This window comes from Triturus cristatus, chromosome 7 (genome assembly GCF_964204655.1).
Source record: "Triturus cristatus chromosome 7, aTriCri1.1, whole genome shotgun sequence".
In the NCBI taxonomy this organism is placed as follows: domain Eukaryota; kingdom Metazoa; phylum Chordata; class Amphibia; order Caudata; family Salamandridae; genus Triturus; species Triturus cristatus.
The window spans coordinates 27,139,398-27,159,057 of record NC_140590.1 but is presented as its reverse complement, the minus strand read 5'-3'; the positions used below and the strand labels follow the sequence as shown (position 1 = coordinate 27,159,057).

The window sequence follows — 19,660 nt, the reverse complement described above, 5'->3', positions numbered from 1 at the left end:
ACCTGAAACATTTGAGGCCCTCCATGTTGTTGCTCACCCCTTCTCTGTACTTGTTCTCCACTTTGCAAACGGCTTCCCCGTCCAATGCCTCTTTAGACATGGATTTTTCTTTCCTTTCTTCTGACACCTTCATCTCTCTCATACATATAGCTGTATGTTCCAGACCTTTCGCTATGCTTATGGCTTCCTCCAGATCCGGATTCCTTGTGAGTAACTCCTCCTGCACCTTCTCCTCATTGGTGCACCTTACTAATTGGTCTCGGATTAGTGAATCAGTAAGCGCCCCAAACTCACATGTAGCTGCCATTCCTCTCAGCACAGCTATATAGGAAGACACTTTCTCCTCTTTCCTTTGCACCCTTTTGAAAAATTTGTGTCGTTCTAGAACCACATTAATTTTCACTTTAAAATGTGCTTCTAATTTTCGCAATGTGTATTCATAAACATCAACCCCTTCATCCTCATCCTGAACCTCGTCCTCTACCAATCTTCCTGTTATGTCCTCATAAACTTTCCTTCCCTGTATTCCTAAATTATGTAACAGTATATGCTGTTTCCTAATGTTAGAGAAGTTCCCACCCCCAATGGCTATCAGGTAAGATTTAAAAATACCTTCCCATCTTTTCCAGGGGATGTCAGGTTCTCCTAATTCATTCAAGAATGGTGGGGGTTGACTCATTCCTGCCCCTGCCATTATCAGATACTCCCCACCACTGTATAGTCTCTCTAGTACCTCTGCAGCTTTAAACAGGGGTGGATTACTGTTATTTTCCCCTTGATGTACAGGTGCGTGGCAAGTGGGCTAGGGGGATATTGTCTGGCTAATAGGCAGAGAGCTCTTCTTCTCTCCTCCAAGATGTCTGACACGCTTCAAATGCCTCTGTACCAAATGGCGGTAAGGGGAGGGGGGAACCTGGAACCTACCAAGTGGCAAGTTATAACAGAAAGGATATTGATGCCCGCAGGCTAGCGAGCCGCAAAATACCAGCTATGATGTATGCAGATGACACCCTCCTGTTCTCGACAGCCCCTATGGGAATTCAAAGGGCACTTGATGTCTTTAGTGTCTTCTGTAGAAACAAGGGTTTGGAGATCAACCTTCAAAAAACAAAGTATATGCTATTTAATGCGAACAACAGCACACGCACAAATCCCTGTCTAGAAGGAAGGCCACTAGAGAGGGTATCTATCTTTGAGTACTTGGGGATTATGCTTACTGAGTAAATGGACTGGGTGGCACAAATAAATAAAGCAAGTCTGAAGCTGGCCCACACAGCGGGGGGTATCTCAAACGCTTATAAGAGCTGCACTCACAAATTGGTAGGCCCTGCGGTAGAACTCTATAAGGTACAGACTAGGGGTGCCGCATTGTATGGAGCTTAAATTTGGGGCAGTTTTCATCATGCTCTCTATTGCTCACAGGGAACACCTTCGCTAGGCAACTCCTGGGCCTCCCCTCTAGCACCCCACTAACTCCTCTCAGAATGGACCTCGGGATCAGACCTATTGCAGACGAAGTAGCCCTTAGACCTCTTATATTCTGTTGATGCCAGTGGAGCACTCCCGAACTGGTCCTGTATAGGAACAAGCTGAGAGAAGTTTTGGGCCTCCAAGGTGCAGGAAAACTCCCATGGCTGAAATACATTAGGAGCACCTGTGAGGCAACGAGGAGGGGCAATTTGTGGAACACTCCAGAAGAAACCTGCCTCGCGACCCCTAGAAAGGCACCTTTAGAGTCCTGTAGAGAATACAAACTGGCCCAGCTTTAGCGGGGGACCACGCCTGGTTGTTTAACCCTCAGGTTTGTGGAAGTAAAAGCTCAATATAGGCTTGAATCGGTGCTGGACGAAATTCAGCCGCTCCCAGCGAAGAAGCTATTCCTCTAATTTAGACACGGCGTACTCCTGCTTCGTTCATTTACTAATAAGTGGGCGGACGCTCCCAGCCCGGTTTGCCCAGTGTGTGAGAACGTAGACAAAACTGTGTTATTTTTTTGCCAAGGTTATAGGAGGGCAAGGTCCCGTTGGCTGTTACAGTTATGTAGGAACCTGGGGTCTAGACACTGTTGTGAGGTGTTCAGGCTATTTAAGTATGATACAGATATGCCCATTGTGTTTGCCATTTTGCGCTTTTTATTCTCCATGTGATGTACTCGTAGAGCTATCATAAAGAAGCGCTTATAGGCCTGCCCAGTCCAGTACTACTTATCATGCTAACCGGGTCCGGTACTTTTTCTTTCCTTTAATGAATGAAATCAATTGACGTTCTCTACGTTAAATTTTAATCATCAAGTGCTTAACAAAATGCTGCTTGTTTTAATTGTCTCTTTTTTAAACCAGATGTTGTAAAAAGCTTGGCTTTTTTTTTTCTTTCTTTTTTCCTGTAACAGAATCAGCCCCTGCTTCATTTGAGTCCTGTCTGGTTTGCATGACCGCAATCTCCAGCAAACAACCTTACTGTAGCTGTAGCTGAAGCTCTGCACGTGCAATTTCTCCCTCTCAGGAACTGTAAGCCAAGTCGGTGGCTCAATAGGATCATACGGATTCTTTTTTAAATTTCAATGTTTATATTTTTTCCGGACATTATTAATGTTTTTTAATGAGATGGCCTTTTTAAATTTTAACACCGTGCTGCCCAAAGGCTTTGCTTTCGTATCTTATAAAGAGACCATATCTGAGTGGAGATGTCCTTTTTTAAAACTTGCCCCATTGTCAATTCACATGCACTTTACTGATCACTATTTTGTGGCTAATGTAAAGGCCATATGTTGTGTGTATATTGCACAACCTTCTGTAGGCTGGCGAGTAGAGGAGTTTGCGTCGCCAACCTAAAAACCTAGATAGAAAATTCATATACTTATCAAAGTATTATTCGGTCTTACATAGCCTTATGGATCTCATCAGCAAGTTGTATGTAATGCATTGTATCTATTTTATTTGTGCTTTTATGGCCTTACAGGTCGAAATAAAGACTTATGATACTGATACTAAATTATTTTCATTTTGCATACTAGGAAACTGCTGGGTGTCATTACTATAACTATTTTTCTTTCTCATACCTCTATTTCCCAATACATTTGCTTTCCCAACTTCAGTTCGTATTACCTTTGCTTCTCTCATCTACCCATAACATCAAATGCCTTTATTAAGTAATTACCCTAATGCTATTTGTAAATGCTGTTGATTATTTGAAATGAAAAATAAATAAACTGGGGGGAGGAGCCTAGCGCGCAACCAAGATGGCCACGTAGGCTTGTGGCTCCCGAGGGCCTCCGCAACCTCCCACGTCTATCCTGTCATAATCCTGGTTTTTTAGACGGGCTTTTGTCTATGATCTTGCGCTAAGGTGCCACTCGTTTTCCAAATCGAAATTGGACTCCGGGAACCGGACTGGTGGCGATCTGAAGTTTGCGGCCTTCTCCGGCCTTGGTCCCGAACTCGAGTTGGTGAGGTGCCCGGGTGCGAAGTGAACAACAGCGGCATGCCAGTCTGGGCCTGCCACGGACCCCATGCTTTCACTTTCGGTTTCGAGTTGATCTGCCGAAACTGACGTCGGGACTCTGGGTGAGCAGTGCCGAGGACGGAGTGCATAGCCTGCCTCTCGAACTGTAAACGGGCCTATTTCAGTTGGTGGCCCAGATCTCCTGCACTTGTCGCCTGCCTTCCTCCGGGTGCTGGAGGGTGCTGACCTTGGTGGTCGCTGATGATGGCGGCGAGAGTGGACGGCGACAAGCTGAAACCCAAGTCTACCCGGAGGGGAGCTTATTCCCAGGCCAACAACATGGACCGCTATGCGCAGCCAAAGGGATCCCCTAGTGGATCACATAAATCGCCTGAGCCGCCCAAGGAGGCCTCGGGCGCATCATCCGAATTGACTCTGCTGGATGTCATGGGGGCCATTGAGGAGATGAAAGCGAATGTGAACCAGCAATTTGATACCTTGGCTAATAAATTGGACTCGGTGTTGATTGATGTGACTTTGGTCAGATCGGACCTGTCCAAAACAAATGACCGGGTCGACTCATTGACTCAAGCGGCGTCGAGCCTAACTGTGGATGTGGCCGCTTTGCAGACGGAGGTGCGGAGGTTGCAGCTCGCCAGTGCCCTGACTGATCGTCACCTTGAGGATTCCGAAAGCAGGGCCAGGCGGAATAATGTCCGTATTATCGGGGTGCCCGAACGATCGGAGGAGTCTGCTGCAGATCTTTTTGTGGAGGATCTAGTGGTGACTCATCTAGCACCCAAGGGGCTGAGCAAGTTCTTAAACTGTGGAACGGGCCCACAGGATTCCAGGTGGTGCGCCCAAGGTGGGTGCTCCCCCGCGGCCTATCATTGCCCGACTTTTTAACTTTCGGGATAGAGATGCTATCCTTCAGGCATCGAGGGTGGCTGGGCCATTAAAGTTTGAGAACTCTACTGTTAGCTTTTACCCAGACTTCACGCAAGCGGTTCAAAAGCAACGGTTGGGATTTTTGGCCATCAAACGGCGCTTGAGGGACATGGATCTGAAATATGCGATGCTATTCCCGGCTAGGCTGCGGGTTGAGTTAGAGGGTCGCTCACATTTCTTCGACCGGCCGGAGGCGGTGGGAGAGTGGCTGGATGCCCTACCTAGGGGTCGAGGTCGGGAAGGTCGGATGGCGGAGAGCAGAGAGTGTTCGACGGAGTAGGAATGGAACTGGGATCCTGGCTATGGATTGGTATCGTTTTGCACCCGTGGCTGCACTGGACTCCAGTTTGTAACACTTTGCCCTTTGGTATTTGGAGGTTGCGGGGGGCTTGCTGGGGCCCTTTCCTCCTTCTGGGTTTTTTTTTTGTCCTTTTTGTAGTGAGTTTCGTATTGGGGCGACAGGCACACTGCACGTTGGGGGGGCTGTTTGGGCTCACGCAGGGGTGCAGGGAGGGGGGAGTTTTGTTGGGGTTGATGGGGTGGAGTTGGGGTTTGTTTGTTTGCATCACAAGGCGGGGTAATGTTTTCTGTTGTGCTATTATGATTGTGCTCTCTGGGAGGGGGATGGTTTGTGCTGGGAGGGATGGGGGGTAAGGGGTTGAGACTTCTTTCATGGAATGTGAATGGGCTGGGGGACAGGATAAAGCGGGGGGTGGTCCTGCAGTTCTTGAAACGTATCTCGCCTGACATTGTGTTTCTGCAGGAGACGCACCTCATAGGGAACTCTTTCCATGCCATGAACAGGCGAGGATATCGCCTTCTGGCCCATTCTGGTTTCACCTCTGGCTCGAGGGGAGTGGGCATTTTAGTTAGGACCTCTCTCCCGTTGGAGGTGGATGAGGTGCTCCATGACGACAGAGGGCGCTACACTGCGCTGGTGGGGAGATGGGAGGGTAAGTTGATTTCGCTGGTTACTGTCTACGTTCCGCCGGGCCTGCGGACGGCCACCTTTGCCGATTTGGGGCGCCTGCTACTTGGGCTCCCGGGGGGGGGGGTTTTGGTCTTGGGGGGGGATTTTAACGCAGTGGTTTCCGGAGTTGAGGATCGACACCCCCCTAGGGACCTCCCTCGGGCCCAGAACTGGCTGGGGGACTTTCTGGATACCCTGGGACTGATAGATTGCTGGCGGTTGAAACACCCTGGACAAGCGCAATATACCTTCCACTCCGGGGCCCACGGTAGTCTTTCGAGGCTTGACTATATGCTAGTGCCTGCGGCCCAAGCTGGGATGATTAGGGAGGTGCGACACTTGTCCCGCGGTATATCTGATCACTCCCCTCTTTTGCTACACTTAGATATCGCCTTGGGGGCGGAGGGGAGGGTGGCACCGATCAACCCCTGGTACCTACGAAACCCCACGATCCGTGCAGACCTGGTTAAGTTCCTGGACCACTATTTTAACGACAACGTGGGGTCGGTGTCTTCCGCCGTCTCCCTTTGGGAGGCCTTTAAGACGGTGCTCAGGGGCCAGGCTCTATCTCTCATCTCCCATACCAAAAAATGCGAGGCGAATGAGGTGGTTCGACTAGAAAATGAGATCACCGAGTTGGAGCTCGATTTGGAGCAAGGTGTTACGGATGACAGACTGCATGTGCTGGGGCTTAAGCAGGCCGAATACAAGGCACTGGTTACTGAATCTGCTAAGAGTATGAGCAGGGAGCAACAGGGGCGTTTGTACGATATGGGTGATAAGGCGGGGAAGTTGATTGCCTGGTTGGATAAGAAGGAGAGAGCGAGTCGAGTGGTGCCGGTTGTTGAGAGGGTGGATGGTGTGTGTGTGACGGACCCCGGTGATATTGTTGATTGCTTTGCGGAGTATTTTCACGGGGTTTACTCTCCTGTCTCTGAGCGATCGGAGGAAGACTCTCGACTGCTGCTTAAAGACATTGCTCTGCCATCTCTATCTGATGAGGATAAATTATTGATGGATGCGGCCCCGTCGCCGGATGAGATTGCTTTGGCCATTCGCTCTATTGCTTCTGGCAAGGCCATGGGTCCTAATGGCCTTCCCATCGAATTATATAAGTTGCGCCCAGATAAGATTGCGCCGTATCTCCGGGACATGTTCCTTGAGGCACAGGTGGCGGGCTCCCTCCCCCCTGACCAACGTCTTGCTACTATTGTTGTTATCCATAAGGAAGGGAAGCCGCGGGATCGGTGTACTTCTTACAGGCCTATCTCTTTGTTGAACGCGGAGCCCAAAATCCTTGCCAAGGTACTGGCCAATCGCCTGATCCGGGTCGTGGGCGACCTGATTCATCAGGATCAACCCGGTTTTATACCCCATCACAATACCGCTTTGAACCTGCGGCGACTGCATGGCGTCCTCGCTAGAGCGCCATTCATCCGTGAGCCGGCCATTTTGGCGTCCCTGGAAGCTACCATGGCGTTTGACACCTTGGAATGGCCGTATATTTGGGCAGCATTGGCGAAGTTTGGGTTTGGCCCGGGGTTTATCGGTTGGGTGAAATTGCTCTATGATAACCCACTGGCACAGGTGGTGGTCAACGGACGGGTGTCGGCCCCCTTTGTTTTGGGTAGGGGCACGCGACAGGGATGTCCGTTGTCGCCTCTTCTCTTTGCGCTTTGTTTGGTGCCCCTTGCGGAGTGGCTGCGGTGGCACCCTTCGATGCGTGGCCTTAGATGGACGCCGGAGTACGAGGATCGTGTCTCCCTATATGCGGACGATATCCTCTTGTATCTTGCATCTCCGCGCAAATCGCTCATTGTATTGGTGGATGTGTTGAGCTCCTTTGGTCGAAACTCCGGATTGGTCATTAACTGGGCTAAGTCTTGTGTGTACGTTCTCTCCGGGGAGGCCCCCCCCCCTTCCGCGGGGGTGCCCCATCCAGGTGGCGCAGTCGGGGTTCAAGTATTTGGGAATCTTTATAACCCTGGACCCGGTGGCCCGGTATGAGCGGAATCTTCTCCCCCCCCTTCAGCGCCTAAGGGCGGATGTGGCGGGTTGGCGGCGGCTGCCGCTCTCGCCGCTCGGCCGGGCGGCGTTGTTCAAAATGATGTCGCTGCCACGCTTTTTGTACGCCCTACAGAACACTGTGGACGTAGTGCCGGCACGCTATTTTCGGGAGGTGGAGTGTCTTCAGCGTCGATTGTTTTGGGATGGGCGGCCGCGGATTGCTCTTGCCAAGCTAACTCTGCCGTGGTATGATGGAGGGGTCGCTCTCCCTGATATTAAACGATATTATTGGGCCTCCCAGTTGGCTGCTGTCAATCACGGGATGTATGGGCCTGCTTTGAACCCGGCTTTTGAGATGGACAAATTGTTATTGCCAAGCGGGGATTATAGTCGAGCACTGTACTCGGGGTCCCTTGATGCGCGATTGACAGGCCTGACGCGGGTCGCGGTGCAGGTGTGGCATGCAGCAAATGCGGCGATGGGGTGGAGGGATCGCTTGACTCGGGCAACGCCATTGTACGCCTCCCAGCGTTTGGGTTATCTGTGTACGACGAAAGGCTTTGAGAAATGGGATATGATTGGTATCAGCAAGGTTGGGGATCTCTGGACGAAAGGGAAATTTAAGACGTTCGACATGTTGAAAACTGAATATCAGTTGAACGATAGGGAATACTTTCGGTATGCTCAGGTTCATCATGCCTTGTGTTCCGTGTTCCCGGACGTGGCGGCTATTCCAGAGTCCTCCCCGTTGGAAGACAGAGTATTGGACGGCTATGTGCCGGACAGCACCATTTCGCTGATTTATAAGAAGCTTATCAATGATCGAATGGGTTTGCTGACCTCACTGCGGGAGACATGGATTGCCGACGGTTTGGAACTTGACGACGAGGATTGGGTGTCAGCGGTGGCCTCCCCGAAAGAGGTGGCTATCCCGGCCCGCTTGCGTTTCGTCCAGCTTAAGATACTTCATAGAGTGTACGTCACGGGGCCTGGTTTGATGCGTATGGGGTATTCGGTGGATGGTCTGTGTAAGCGAGGCTGTGGACTACTGGGGACTTTCCTCCATATCCTGTGGGAGTGTCCGGAGGTGACTCGGTTTTGGTGTAGAGTGCATGCGGTGTTAGAAGAGGTCACGCATGTTACCTTGTTGCCGGAGGCACGGAGATGTTTGCTGAATGTCTGGGAGCCGACTGATTACAATGTGATGCAGACGCAGTGGGTGACTCTGGGCTACATGGTAGCGAAGCGTGACATTGCACAACTGTGGGGCTCTCAGAGGCCACCAACGGTCTCAACGTGGAAGGAACACATGGACTGGTGTATGTTCAGAGAGAAAACGGTGTATGTGGCGAGAGGCAAGCCTGGGAAGTGGATTAAGGTGTGGGGTCCCTGGAACTCCTATCGTGGAGGTATTTGCGCCCCGCCCCAGACGCGTGAGATGGATGCTGCTCTGTCTCCCTAGCCCGCGCATTCCTCTATGCTCCTTCGACATGCGCATTTGGTTTCTTCTGCCTGCCCCCCCCCCCTCCTCTTTCTCCCTGGGTTTGTTCACTCCTTCGATACGGGGAGCACATGTTACTGCTATTAACCTCCTCTGCCTTGTGTGTGTGATGTTTTTCGTTTTCTTCAAAAATATGAAACCTTTCTTTGCTTGTCTATGGACTGCGGCTGCGGCCGGCTGAGTTGATTAGCACTCCAGTAGCTCTCTTGTTGCTTCATCGATGTGGTTGTTAAGCTGTGTCTAGGCTTATAGTGTGCATTAGCGGCCGGCCTGTTGGTTGTAGGCCCATATTTGTATGTCTCTGAAACTGTAATAAAGGTTTTAAAAAAAAAAAAAAAAAAAAAAAAAAATAATAACATTATTCTAAAACGAAGAAATATTATTTAATTTTTACACATTCTTGTTCAATTGACTCAATTATTACAAATTCTGAAACTAAACCAAATATAACTGCATTAATAAACGTTATTTCTTTAATTATTGCATTTTCTTGAAAGACAAACACTAAGGTATATTTAATATGTAAGTTGTTTTATTTATAGTTTGTGCGGAGTGATAGTGTAACTGAGTAAATAAGAAAAAGGAAAAGGTGCTCTAATGGTAACTGCTTGGGAGTAAATGTCACAGGCACTAAAGAGGGTGAACTTAAGGTCAGACACCTGAGGATACACTATATCTATATTCTGAATTGATATTGAGCGTCACATAACAATCGTTGGGTTTCTTATCGAGGTGGTTCTCCTAGACTCACATAAATATGTCTTGGGGCCCTACATAAAAATGCGGTCTATATCAGGTCTTCCAAAGATCCTTAATTATGATCCTTTAGGAACTAGAGAACTTGGGGCCTGATTTAGATCTCGGTGGACAGGTTACTCCGTCACAATGGTGACGGATATCCTGTCCGTCGAAATTTAAATCCCACAGGATGTTATGGGATTTATAGTTTGGCGGACAGGATATCCGTCACCGTTGTAACAGAGTAACCCATCCTCTAAATCAGGCCCTTAGATTCCAAATCACGTGACATAAAAACTATTTGATGCGGAACGCTGGTCATTTTTAATCTTATAGCCTATGAAAAATTTTCATATCCACCTATCTTAAGATGTCAATAATTATTGTAATAAGTTCAAAATATTTTCAGGTCCAACACATAAGTTCAATAAATAAGCCAAGACTCCACCCATGGTGCTTATGGCACAGAGCAGACAGGCTTAACTTAAGAAAAAGTGTGTAAAGTATTGAGCAGTCAGTACCAAAACAATTCCTTTATCAAATCACAATATAATAAGAATCTCACAACCAATTTCTAACAATAGAGAAAACTGTGGGTGAGGTACAATTTCTGTGCAAATTAATAGCGAGTGGGTGGGGAAGACTACTGGACACTTCCAATCAATGTTCACAGAATTTCTAGGGGCAACCCCTCTCTCTTGTGCAGTACATCCTGTTTGCTGTTCTGCAAACTTTACCAAGTTATAATATTCTGAGTTAAAACTAGGCCTGGGCGGTAAATTCCAAACCGCTCGTGGAATTTGCGAAATTTTGGTAATTCCGCGTCTCTGGGGGAAACCGTAATGGCTGAACATTCCGCGATCCGCAGCGTAGTGGAATTCGTGAGCATGGTCGAGGCTAAGCAGGAGGTAGCACTTACTGATTAGCCAATAGAAAGTACTTCAGTTGAGTAGAGGTATTGCACAAAACGGTGGCATCTTCTTGGATATATATGCTGGGCAGGATTAATTGTGGCACGATGCTCCTGTCACAAAAATTAAACCTCAACAGGAAGCACTTACAGATATAAATAAAGCAGGTGCCCGAGTTCAAGCTCAAATTTGGTAACGCATTAATCAGCCCAAAAAAATATTGAGCTCAGTCGAGGCTGGGCAGGTGTGCTTTCTCTCCATATCTACCGTCAAAAATTAGCCGTGATTCTTGATGGAGGTCTTTGCATCCATGACTTTCTCGAGCGCAATCCCTGTGTAGTTCCTGTGACCAGGAGGATCTTTCTCCTCATCTGCTACTCAGATCGTGCTCTGGCCCTTTATAAATAAGAGGCATGTGAACTCGCATAGAAGCCCCACCTGTTTGGCCCAGCCCCACATACACTAGCGGTATGCAATGTCTTCCCGCCCTTTCCCCACTATGATGGACAGCTTACTCAAAGGACCCCTGCGCCTTTCCGGTGCGGTGGCAAAGTTACAGCTGTAGAGTAATGGGCGGAACAAGCAATTCTGCGAGCTTGCGGAATTCCGCGTGCTCGCGGAGATTTTTACTGTTTTGCGGAACTTTGCGGAACGCGACTACGCAAATTCTGTCCACCCCTAAACCAACATGGCAGACCCTTCTCCTATTGAAGGTGGCTTGTGTTCCAGCCAGGGGCGAATCTAGGAAAATGAGCAGTACCCTGCTTCTAAACTGGTTCTGGTGGATCTGGTTCTGGCTGTCCTGTTGGAAGGTGCAAATCTGGATACACTGTACCCTGGGATCATAGGTTTTCTCTTCCCCCAGCTCTCTCTTTACAACAAACTATGAATGGCCCGGCCTCACTCTGCTCCCTTTCAAGTTAATTAAGTTCCCAAATCCTCTCTAACTGAATTTCCTGAGCTAAGTTGAGTCAACACTGACAGAAGGAAGCTGCTGGTAAACTAATTCTAATTAGTTCACTGGAGCTTCAGGTAGGCAGTAAGGCTGTGCAGAATTCGCAGAGTTTGATTCCGCAGAATCACGTGTGATTACATTAAAATTGCACCAGATTCAGCAATGGGTGGAGTAGGCATTTGGAACTGCTTGCTTAGCATAAAATGCACCTTTTCATCAAAATATGGGTGCAAGGATGCATTTTGTGTTACGAAAATAGAGCAGCTAAATACCAACTGGTGCCCCTGGCATAATCTGCAGTGATTACAACTTTTAATCACTGCAGAGTATGTAAGGGCGCCGAGTGGTATGCAGTGGTTTCTGAAGTTTAGAAACCAATTCAAATCACTCAGCACCCTTACATACTTTGTGCTAATTATAAGTTTTAATTACTGCAGCGTATGCAAGGGTACCGAGTGGTATGCAGTGGTTTCTAACTTTAGAAACCACTGCATCATTTTTTTATTCCGCTGGCAAGGCGGCAGAATTCTAATTTATTAATATTTCTGCTTAACAAGAGTTATATCGAATTACCAAAAATCCTCTGTTTTCGCCGACGGAATTGAAAATTCTGCCCAGGCCTAGTAGGCAGGCTAACATTTTAAAAGATACATTTACTGTATATTTATCAGAAATCCAATTACACCCCTGAATTGAAGTTTAAATAAACACAACAGGTGTTGAATCATTTCTGAAGCTTATCCCAAGCCAAAATTGCACTTTGGTTTTCCTCAAAGGATTAGTTACAGGTCTATACAGTGAAAACAGCTTTTGGAGGCTTGTCACTTTAGGAAGATGGCAATAATATAGTCTTGCATGTGCCACTTTTAAATACTCTACACCCTGACGTGCGGGCTACAAGGCCAACTTAGGGATGACCTACTTAATATTTAAAAGTACGGTTCTCTCCTGTCAATAATGGTCATTTCAACAGGTCCACTTGCAGATTTAAAAGCTGTAGCGGTCAGGCTGCACATTTAGGTCTGATGCCATGTTTTCTTTGTGACCCTAGTGAAATATCATAATATGAGCTGCAGTCTACAGGTGATGTTTAAATTTTCATGCCATTGATGTATTTTACTGAATGATATGTTATGGAATTACAGGGCAGTTAACTATGTCAACTGAGGCTTAACCAATTTTACCCTCTTTTTGGAGTCACATCATGTAAAGTGGGGACTTAACAGCAGTTCCCCAGTATACAGAGATTAAAAAGCAGAAAACGCAGTCAGCAAAAATTGGGGGTGATGAGGTAAAAAGAGGGACTTAATCACAATGGCAGGCACTCCTCTAATCCTAGTTAAGAAACAGCACAACCAAACCTCTAGCAGAAACATTTTAATAGTGGGATATCTTACTCTTAATATGCTGCTTTTACTTTAAAGACACTCAAGAGAAGCAAGCACAAAATCTTTATCCGTAAACCAAAAGCCACCAAAGATGATAAATGAAAAAAGAATCTGCAAGGATTAAAGGGGTTGTGGGATCCCTCACAGTATCATCACAAAGGGGCCTATTTTGAGGTTGGCAGTCCATGGACCGCCCAGGCGGCGGAGAGGCGATGCTGGTTTAGCCGTCCGTCCTGACCGCCCTATTACGAGTTACAACCAAAGGCTTGCTGTGGACTGCCGTCGCTCAGCTGACATCACCGGCTATCTCAGACCACTGGGCTACTGGTGAGGGCCAATGAGGCTTCCTCCGCCACTCCTACCTCCCTTCCCATTACGAGTTGCATCTCAGCTGGCTGAAGTACAGCGTCACACCTACAGGCAAGAAGCGGTGGAACGGCTCTACACACATCTACACATCCTGTGCCGACATGGAGGCTATAGTACCTGTAAGGCTGTTGCTCTACCACATTGATCACCTAAAAGAAGAGCCCATTGAAGACGACGTCGCTGGTGAGTCTCGTCACTCCATGTATCTATTGTGACCCATGCTAAATGAATGCATCGTCAGCAAACAAACAATGGAGTTTTCCTTTAACTGCATTTAACACTTTCACAGGTGCAAATTTCACATAGCACCCATTCAAAATTGTGTGGTACATTCCGTAAAGCGCGCTCGAAGACACAAACATATGAACAACACATGCACACAGTCTACACCGATCACGTGTCAGTCCCACAAAAGTGAAAGTAATGTTGGCATTTTCCATGATACGCAATACCCCCACCTCTAAATATACACATGAATATATCTTACACACAACGGGGAAACTAACTTTGTCCGCAGACACAATACCACCGTTCAGCTCCATTCGTCCACTGCAACATAACCCAAATAATCTAATGTCTCTCTGGGAAATGACTACAACTACCATGAGGCCTTGTTAATCTTACTCAGAATAAGAGGCGTCCCTTATAATGACCCCATTACAATGCACACATCAAAACTCGCTCTGTAATATTAATGACAAATCAGTAGTACCAATTACCACATGCACTGACAGTCAAACAAGCACTGGCCCAAATAAATCACAGATGTGTCTTTTAGAAAGTTTATACAAAAATAAACTCAACATGTGTAGGATTTTGAAAAGTGCAAAGCAGCCAAAAAAAAGAGCAAACTTAGCATCTTTCAGACATCAATTGTTAGTAGCCGAAAAGCACATACTGCCATTTCACACATGTATATGCAGATGCACACAAACCTAAGCAATGCTGAAGTACTTCATGTCTTGAGGGACACATTGAGTCAGGGCTCGAAAAATCATAGAATTGTTACTAGACCTGCAAATGTGGCAAGTTAACAAGATTTAAAGGCATTTTTTTTGCTCATTCACTTCGTGAGCAATAAAGATGCCTTTACATCTTGCTATTTTGTCACATTTGCTCTCCTTTCAGAGACAGAGGTCCAAAGTTAGTTTATCTTCCCACTTGCCAGGCAAGGTGAGTAGAACCTAAAAATAGCTCGTACTAATTAAATCTTGCTTGCAAATGCGAGTGGGCGAGTGAATTTTTCAAGCATTGCGAGTACGCAAAATACCAACACATAAGCAACATACATCAATGGGAGCAGAGTAAGCAAATTCTTGCTGACCATCAAAAAAAAGAAATACAGACCTAATGCAAAAACACACACTGCTAAGACACAATCAGTCAGTCTACAGGACACTAGCCCATACCATGAACATGTCCTACGATTCAGTGGAAGTACACAACATGTACAAAGGTCACATTGCAAATACCACGAACCCCAAAACCCTTCAAATTTACATCAGAGTACAAAAATGTACTACAGGTACTAGATACATCTAAAACGACATAAAAGACAGGAAGGGAGAATTAACTAAATTAAAAAAAAAAAATAACACTCCTTTATTACAGTTAACCACGTTTTAAGGCCAATGGCCAGTCCAATGTTCCAAAGTGCATGAGCACATGGCTGCATCAAAGTACCTGCCGAACATGACATGCTTGAGGAATCTCCACAGGAAAGGGCATCTAGTGGGCAGGCCAGGCACCTCAAAACAACAAACTAAGGCAAACTGAGGTTGGTTTGTCAAAGGAAGGTGGGGCAGAGGTTGGACCATAAAGAACATCACCATGTACAGGAGGGGCTTCCATGCGATCCTGGGCAGTTGGAGTGGCAAGGGGTGGGTTCTGGGAGGTTGATGGACTGTATGTCACTGTTGTGGGTGTGCCTGTGGTTGGTGCAAGTGTCTGGGGGTCTGATACTGTTTGCGTCTGGCTTGTGTCTGTTGTTGCATGCTCAGTCTGTATATGTTGGTTGGCCCTGGTCAGGGTGGTGAGTGTCTGTCCGGTGGATTCATGTATGTCAATATTTCTGCGTTTGGGGAGTGTTGTGGTGCATGTGGCTGTTGGACTACGTCTCTGCTTATGTTTGCGTCTGGATGGGAAAGGTATGAGAACAGGGTTTTGGCTTTGGGAAGAGGCAGGAGGAGAGCTGGAAGACTTGGCTGAGGGGAAGGGTGCCATCAGTGAGGAGGCCAGAGCGTCAAACGACCTCTGTAGTATAGAAATACTACTGTGAATTTCCTCCAGGAACTCCAGCATCTGGGCCATTACAGTGGAGTGGCCCTGGAGGGCCTTCAGCAGTACATCCTGCACAACAGAGATGAGACTCAGGAGTTCAAAAGCCTCCTCACTCAAGGCAGCTGGGGCCACGGGGGCAGGGGATTAGGTGCCTGGGCCAAAGGAGACGTTCTGCACCTTACGGTTATGGAGCTGGACTAATTTGTGTGGACCAGCAGGGAGGGTGGATAAGGGAGCAGAAGTGGAGGGCAAGGTTGATTTAGTCTCAAGTCCTGGACTTTCCACCACCTTTACAGAGCCGCCACTGGAGGGAGAATCTGATGAAGAGGTTGAAAGTTGCTACTCCTGGGCACGCTCCTCACCCTCTGTGCCAGTGACTCTGTCGCTGTCAGTATCCTGACCAGAGCCACTCTTGCCAGCTGTATCCTCAACGTCTCTGGCAACGTCTCCTCTGCCTACCTTTGTCCATGCTGAAAAAACTGTTCAAATAGGTGTGAGGACACTGAAGACATTTCATCCACTTACATTACATAGTTACAACATCCTCCAAAGGACGCAGTGAACTACGTTAATAATGGAGAGGTGTGGTGCAGCGGCCAGGGCAGCTGACTTTGGAGCACAGGGCTCACGGTTCGATCCCTGGCTCCGGCAGCACATCAGCCCAGCACCATGTGACTCTGGACAATAGCTCACTTAATTTCTACGATGGCCCCCAGCAGCTTGAGACCCGTAAGGGTGAGTAGTTAGAGCTTTACAAAACCGGATTTACAATTTACATTATCAAAATGTCCAACTATAACTGGCCAGTAGCGGGACATATTGACAGGGCTACAAATGTCACCTACAGCTCAGGACATACTCAATTCATAATGGTCTGGCTGTCCACACCAACACTGCATTGTATGTATCAAACCTAAGTTGACAGTGGATGCCTAGCTTGGTCATCTTAGTCCCATGTATACAAGATGAGGGGTCACCTGTGGTCATAACAGTGTGCATAGCACACAAAACATAATATATTTGGTCACCACCAAAAATGCTAGACCATTGTGAATGGCTCAAATAATACATAGACTTCGCCTACACATGTAATCAGTCAGTGAGAGCACAAACAACAGTGGAGCTATGAACTTCACAAATATTTCACACATTAAAACTAAGGCCATTCCGGTCCAGTGTCTGAGACACAAAGTCCACAACATCATCATTCTACAACATAGTCATGAAGGGAGATCTCTATGACTATGTATCAACAAATAACGAAGATATATCCACACACTTCTCTTTCTGTGGAAATCAACATGTCAGAAATCTGGAATGTAATTTGCACATTACACAAAGTACAAGAACATATCATTTATAGAACTAAGATCATCTATTATGAATAACTTAAACATGTGTTCACTATCCTCTCAGTGTCTTGTACAAATCGACTATTTACGCATGGACACATGTATGCAGCTTCACATTAGATCTGCGGTCCAATTATGCAATGCAGGCAATCTCACAAGTGAGAAATTTACTCTGACAACATACACAGTATTGTGTGAGTAACATTGAAAAACATCAGAATATACGTGGTGTGTGTGGAACATCACACACACATCACATCATACATGTGTCTGTGACATGACATCATTCTTCCAGGTATTACTACAAGTACAAAATAAGTAATTTAACTTGACTCATTCCTGGAACTTGGACATGGGTTTAGTAAGAACAGGATAGTTGCAGCTTCACTACGAACATGCTTGAATACAAGCCATCCCCACATCTATACGCACCTGCATCTGCAGCAAGGAAAATGCTGCTTGTGACAGGAGACAATAGTTTAATCACACAGTCAAACTCTGTACAAAACCTACCCCCCCTGTAGCTGTTGTTGGGCCTTCAACAACCTATCGAGCTCTGGGTAGGCCACTGCCAGGATACGGCCCATGAGGGGAGTCAGTTTCCGGGGCGTGCCTATAGGACCTGAGGAGGACTGCCCCACCTGGACTTGAGCGATCTTACTGGTCCAGCGTCTTATGTCCTCCCATTGTTTCTTGCAGTGGGCACTGGCAATAGATCCCCAGGGACCACACTTTTCGGGTGAAGGCTTTCCATAAAGCCTTGTTCTGAGGTGCTTTGACCTGTACACAAAGAAGAGATGAAGAGATTGTAACAACAATTTGAATCTACAAACTTCATAAATGTTAAAAGGGAGAAAATGTATGAACATGTATGTGGAATCTCACTACACAACATAGGTACTCAAAATAATATAAAATCCATCTCCAACTGGAGACACAATCTGTAATAACTAGTTACTCTACACTTCACCCTTGCGGTGTAACACACTGGCTAACACAGCCTATCCAATACATGGAATGCATGTCCTCTAGTTGTGTAGTGTGCTGTGGTTAACATGTGAAAAAACACAATAATGGCTTTTCATGCAGTGGAGGACACTGGAACATGTTAGCATACACCCTGTACCCACCTGACACTCAACATACACATGCCTCATACAGCCTAACAATGGTGTGCATACTGACTACTACCATGAAAAGGCACAATGCATGCACTTGTATGTGTCACACTTGCAGACACTACTCAGGCATGGCAATCAGATGTTGGCCAATCATACATATCACATACTAACAGAAGCAAACATATATCCATCCAGGTGATGAATCACGTCACGGCACATACCCCCTGCCATCATAGGCACTCACACATGAAGGGCCCTTAGAGAAATCCAAAAATGGTTGGTACCTGCTGAACCACAACCAGTTCTAGAGTAAAAAAAAAAATACAAATGGGTCAACTTGTGACACTTGCAGTACACACTAATTTTCGGTGTACAATGTAATTGACTATGTCACCAATACCCACATCGTTGATTGGGTATTAACCATGTTAACACAGTAAGGTCATAGCAAGGAATCACTGCATGGAAAAATACATTCATCTTCATTGAAAGTCACATTGCAAGATGTGTGATGGCAGAATTACATTAGCTGAACTTGATACTAACATGTTGAATACAGTGAGTACAATTTTACACACATGAAGATTTTCAGAATACTCAGCCTCTCAGACAATGTAATTTGACATGGTAGTCAATGTGCATCATACATACACAATCCATGATCACCAAAACTCACTTACTTCACATTATCCAACACATTTACATGATCACAAAGGCATATGTGCATTCCGGGCACGTGACACATGTGACACAACTAGGTGTGGGACTAGAAGGTAGACTTTGAAGTTTCATAAACATCATAGGTCCATGACCACGATACTTGAAATATGTGGTATGTGAACAATCCGCATTTGATAATGAACTGAGCATCACATGACTAACATACACCATTTCCTTCCCTTTCAGGTGAAAAATATCCGTGGCTGCACTGCTGCCAGAGTTCTCTCCGGACTTCCCAATCCTATCACCGCCTATCACCTCCTCCTCAGCCTCGTCCTCTTTAGGAAACCAGCGTTTCCTTCCAGCATGCGTGCGGAAGAGGTCTGTCCAGCAAGTGTTCTCTCAGGACGTCTGGGCCATTCCGGGCTGATCAGGAAGCCTGGAAAGAGTCGTATAGAATCACTAAGTGCTAGAAATGGGATTTCTGGTTGGCTAGGGCTTGCGCCAAAGCCAGGCAAAAACCACCACTCTAGTCAGGGCTGGGGAGGTAAACGCCAAAGATAACCCCTGCTCACCCCCTTGGTAGCTTGGCACGAGCAGTCAGGCTTATCCCGGAGGCGATGTGTAAAGCGTTTGCGCGCGCACCCAGCAACAACACCCAAGGCCCACCACAAAAGAAACTCCACACAAGGTATTATATAAAAATAGCCTTTGTATTACCAAAACACATTAGATAAAAACACACTTTACAATGTGCCAACAGGCACGGGCAGAATTTACAAGGGATTATGGGGCACATGCATCAACAATGCCATTTGCGATTCCTTATTAGCGAAAAATAAGGAATCGCTAATAAGGAATAGCAAAAAGGCTATGCATGTAGGAATCGCTATTCAAATAGCGATTCCTTAACTTTCCTTAATTGCTACTAGCAAATTGCGAGTAGCAATTAAGGAATGCCATCCCAATCATTCCTATGGGCCTCCAGGCCCATAGGAATGAATTGGAGATTGCATGAG

General features: G+C 46.7%; 1 protein-coding gene across 3 annotated transcripts in view; it reads right to left on the bottom strand.

Moving 5' to 3' along the window:
• LOC146808724 (cell adhesion molecule CEACAM18-like) overlaps positions 1–19,660 on the bottom strand; it is a 383,945-nt gene that overhangs the window by 148,436 nt on the left and 215,849 nt on the right. Inside the window, exon 3 of one of the 3 annotated variants that reach the window (XM_085614228.1) lies at positions 17,104–17,640. The exons of the other annotated variants lie outside the window; for them this stretch is intronic. Within the exon in view, the coding sequence (XP_085470354.1) occupies positions 17,534–17,640 (107 nt within the window). The 3' untranslated portion in view covers positions 17,104–17,533. Of the gene's footprint in view, positions 1–17,103; positions 17,641–19,660 lie in introns of those variants that run through there. 3 annotated transcript variants of the gene reach the window in all.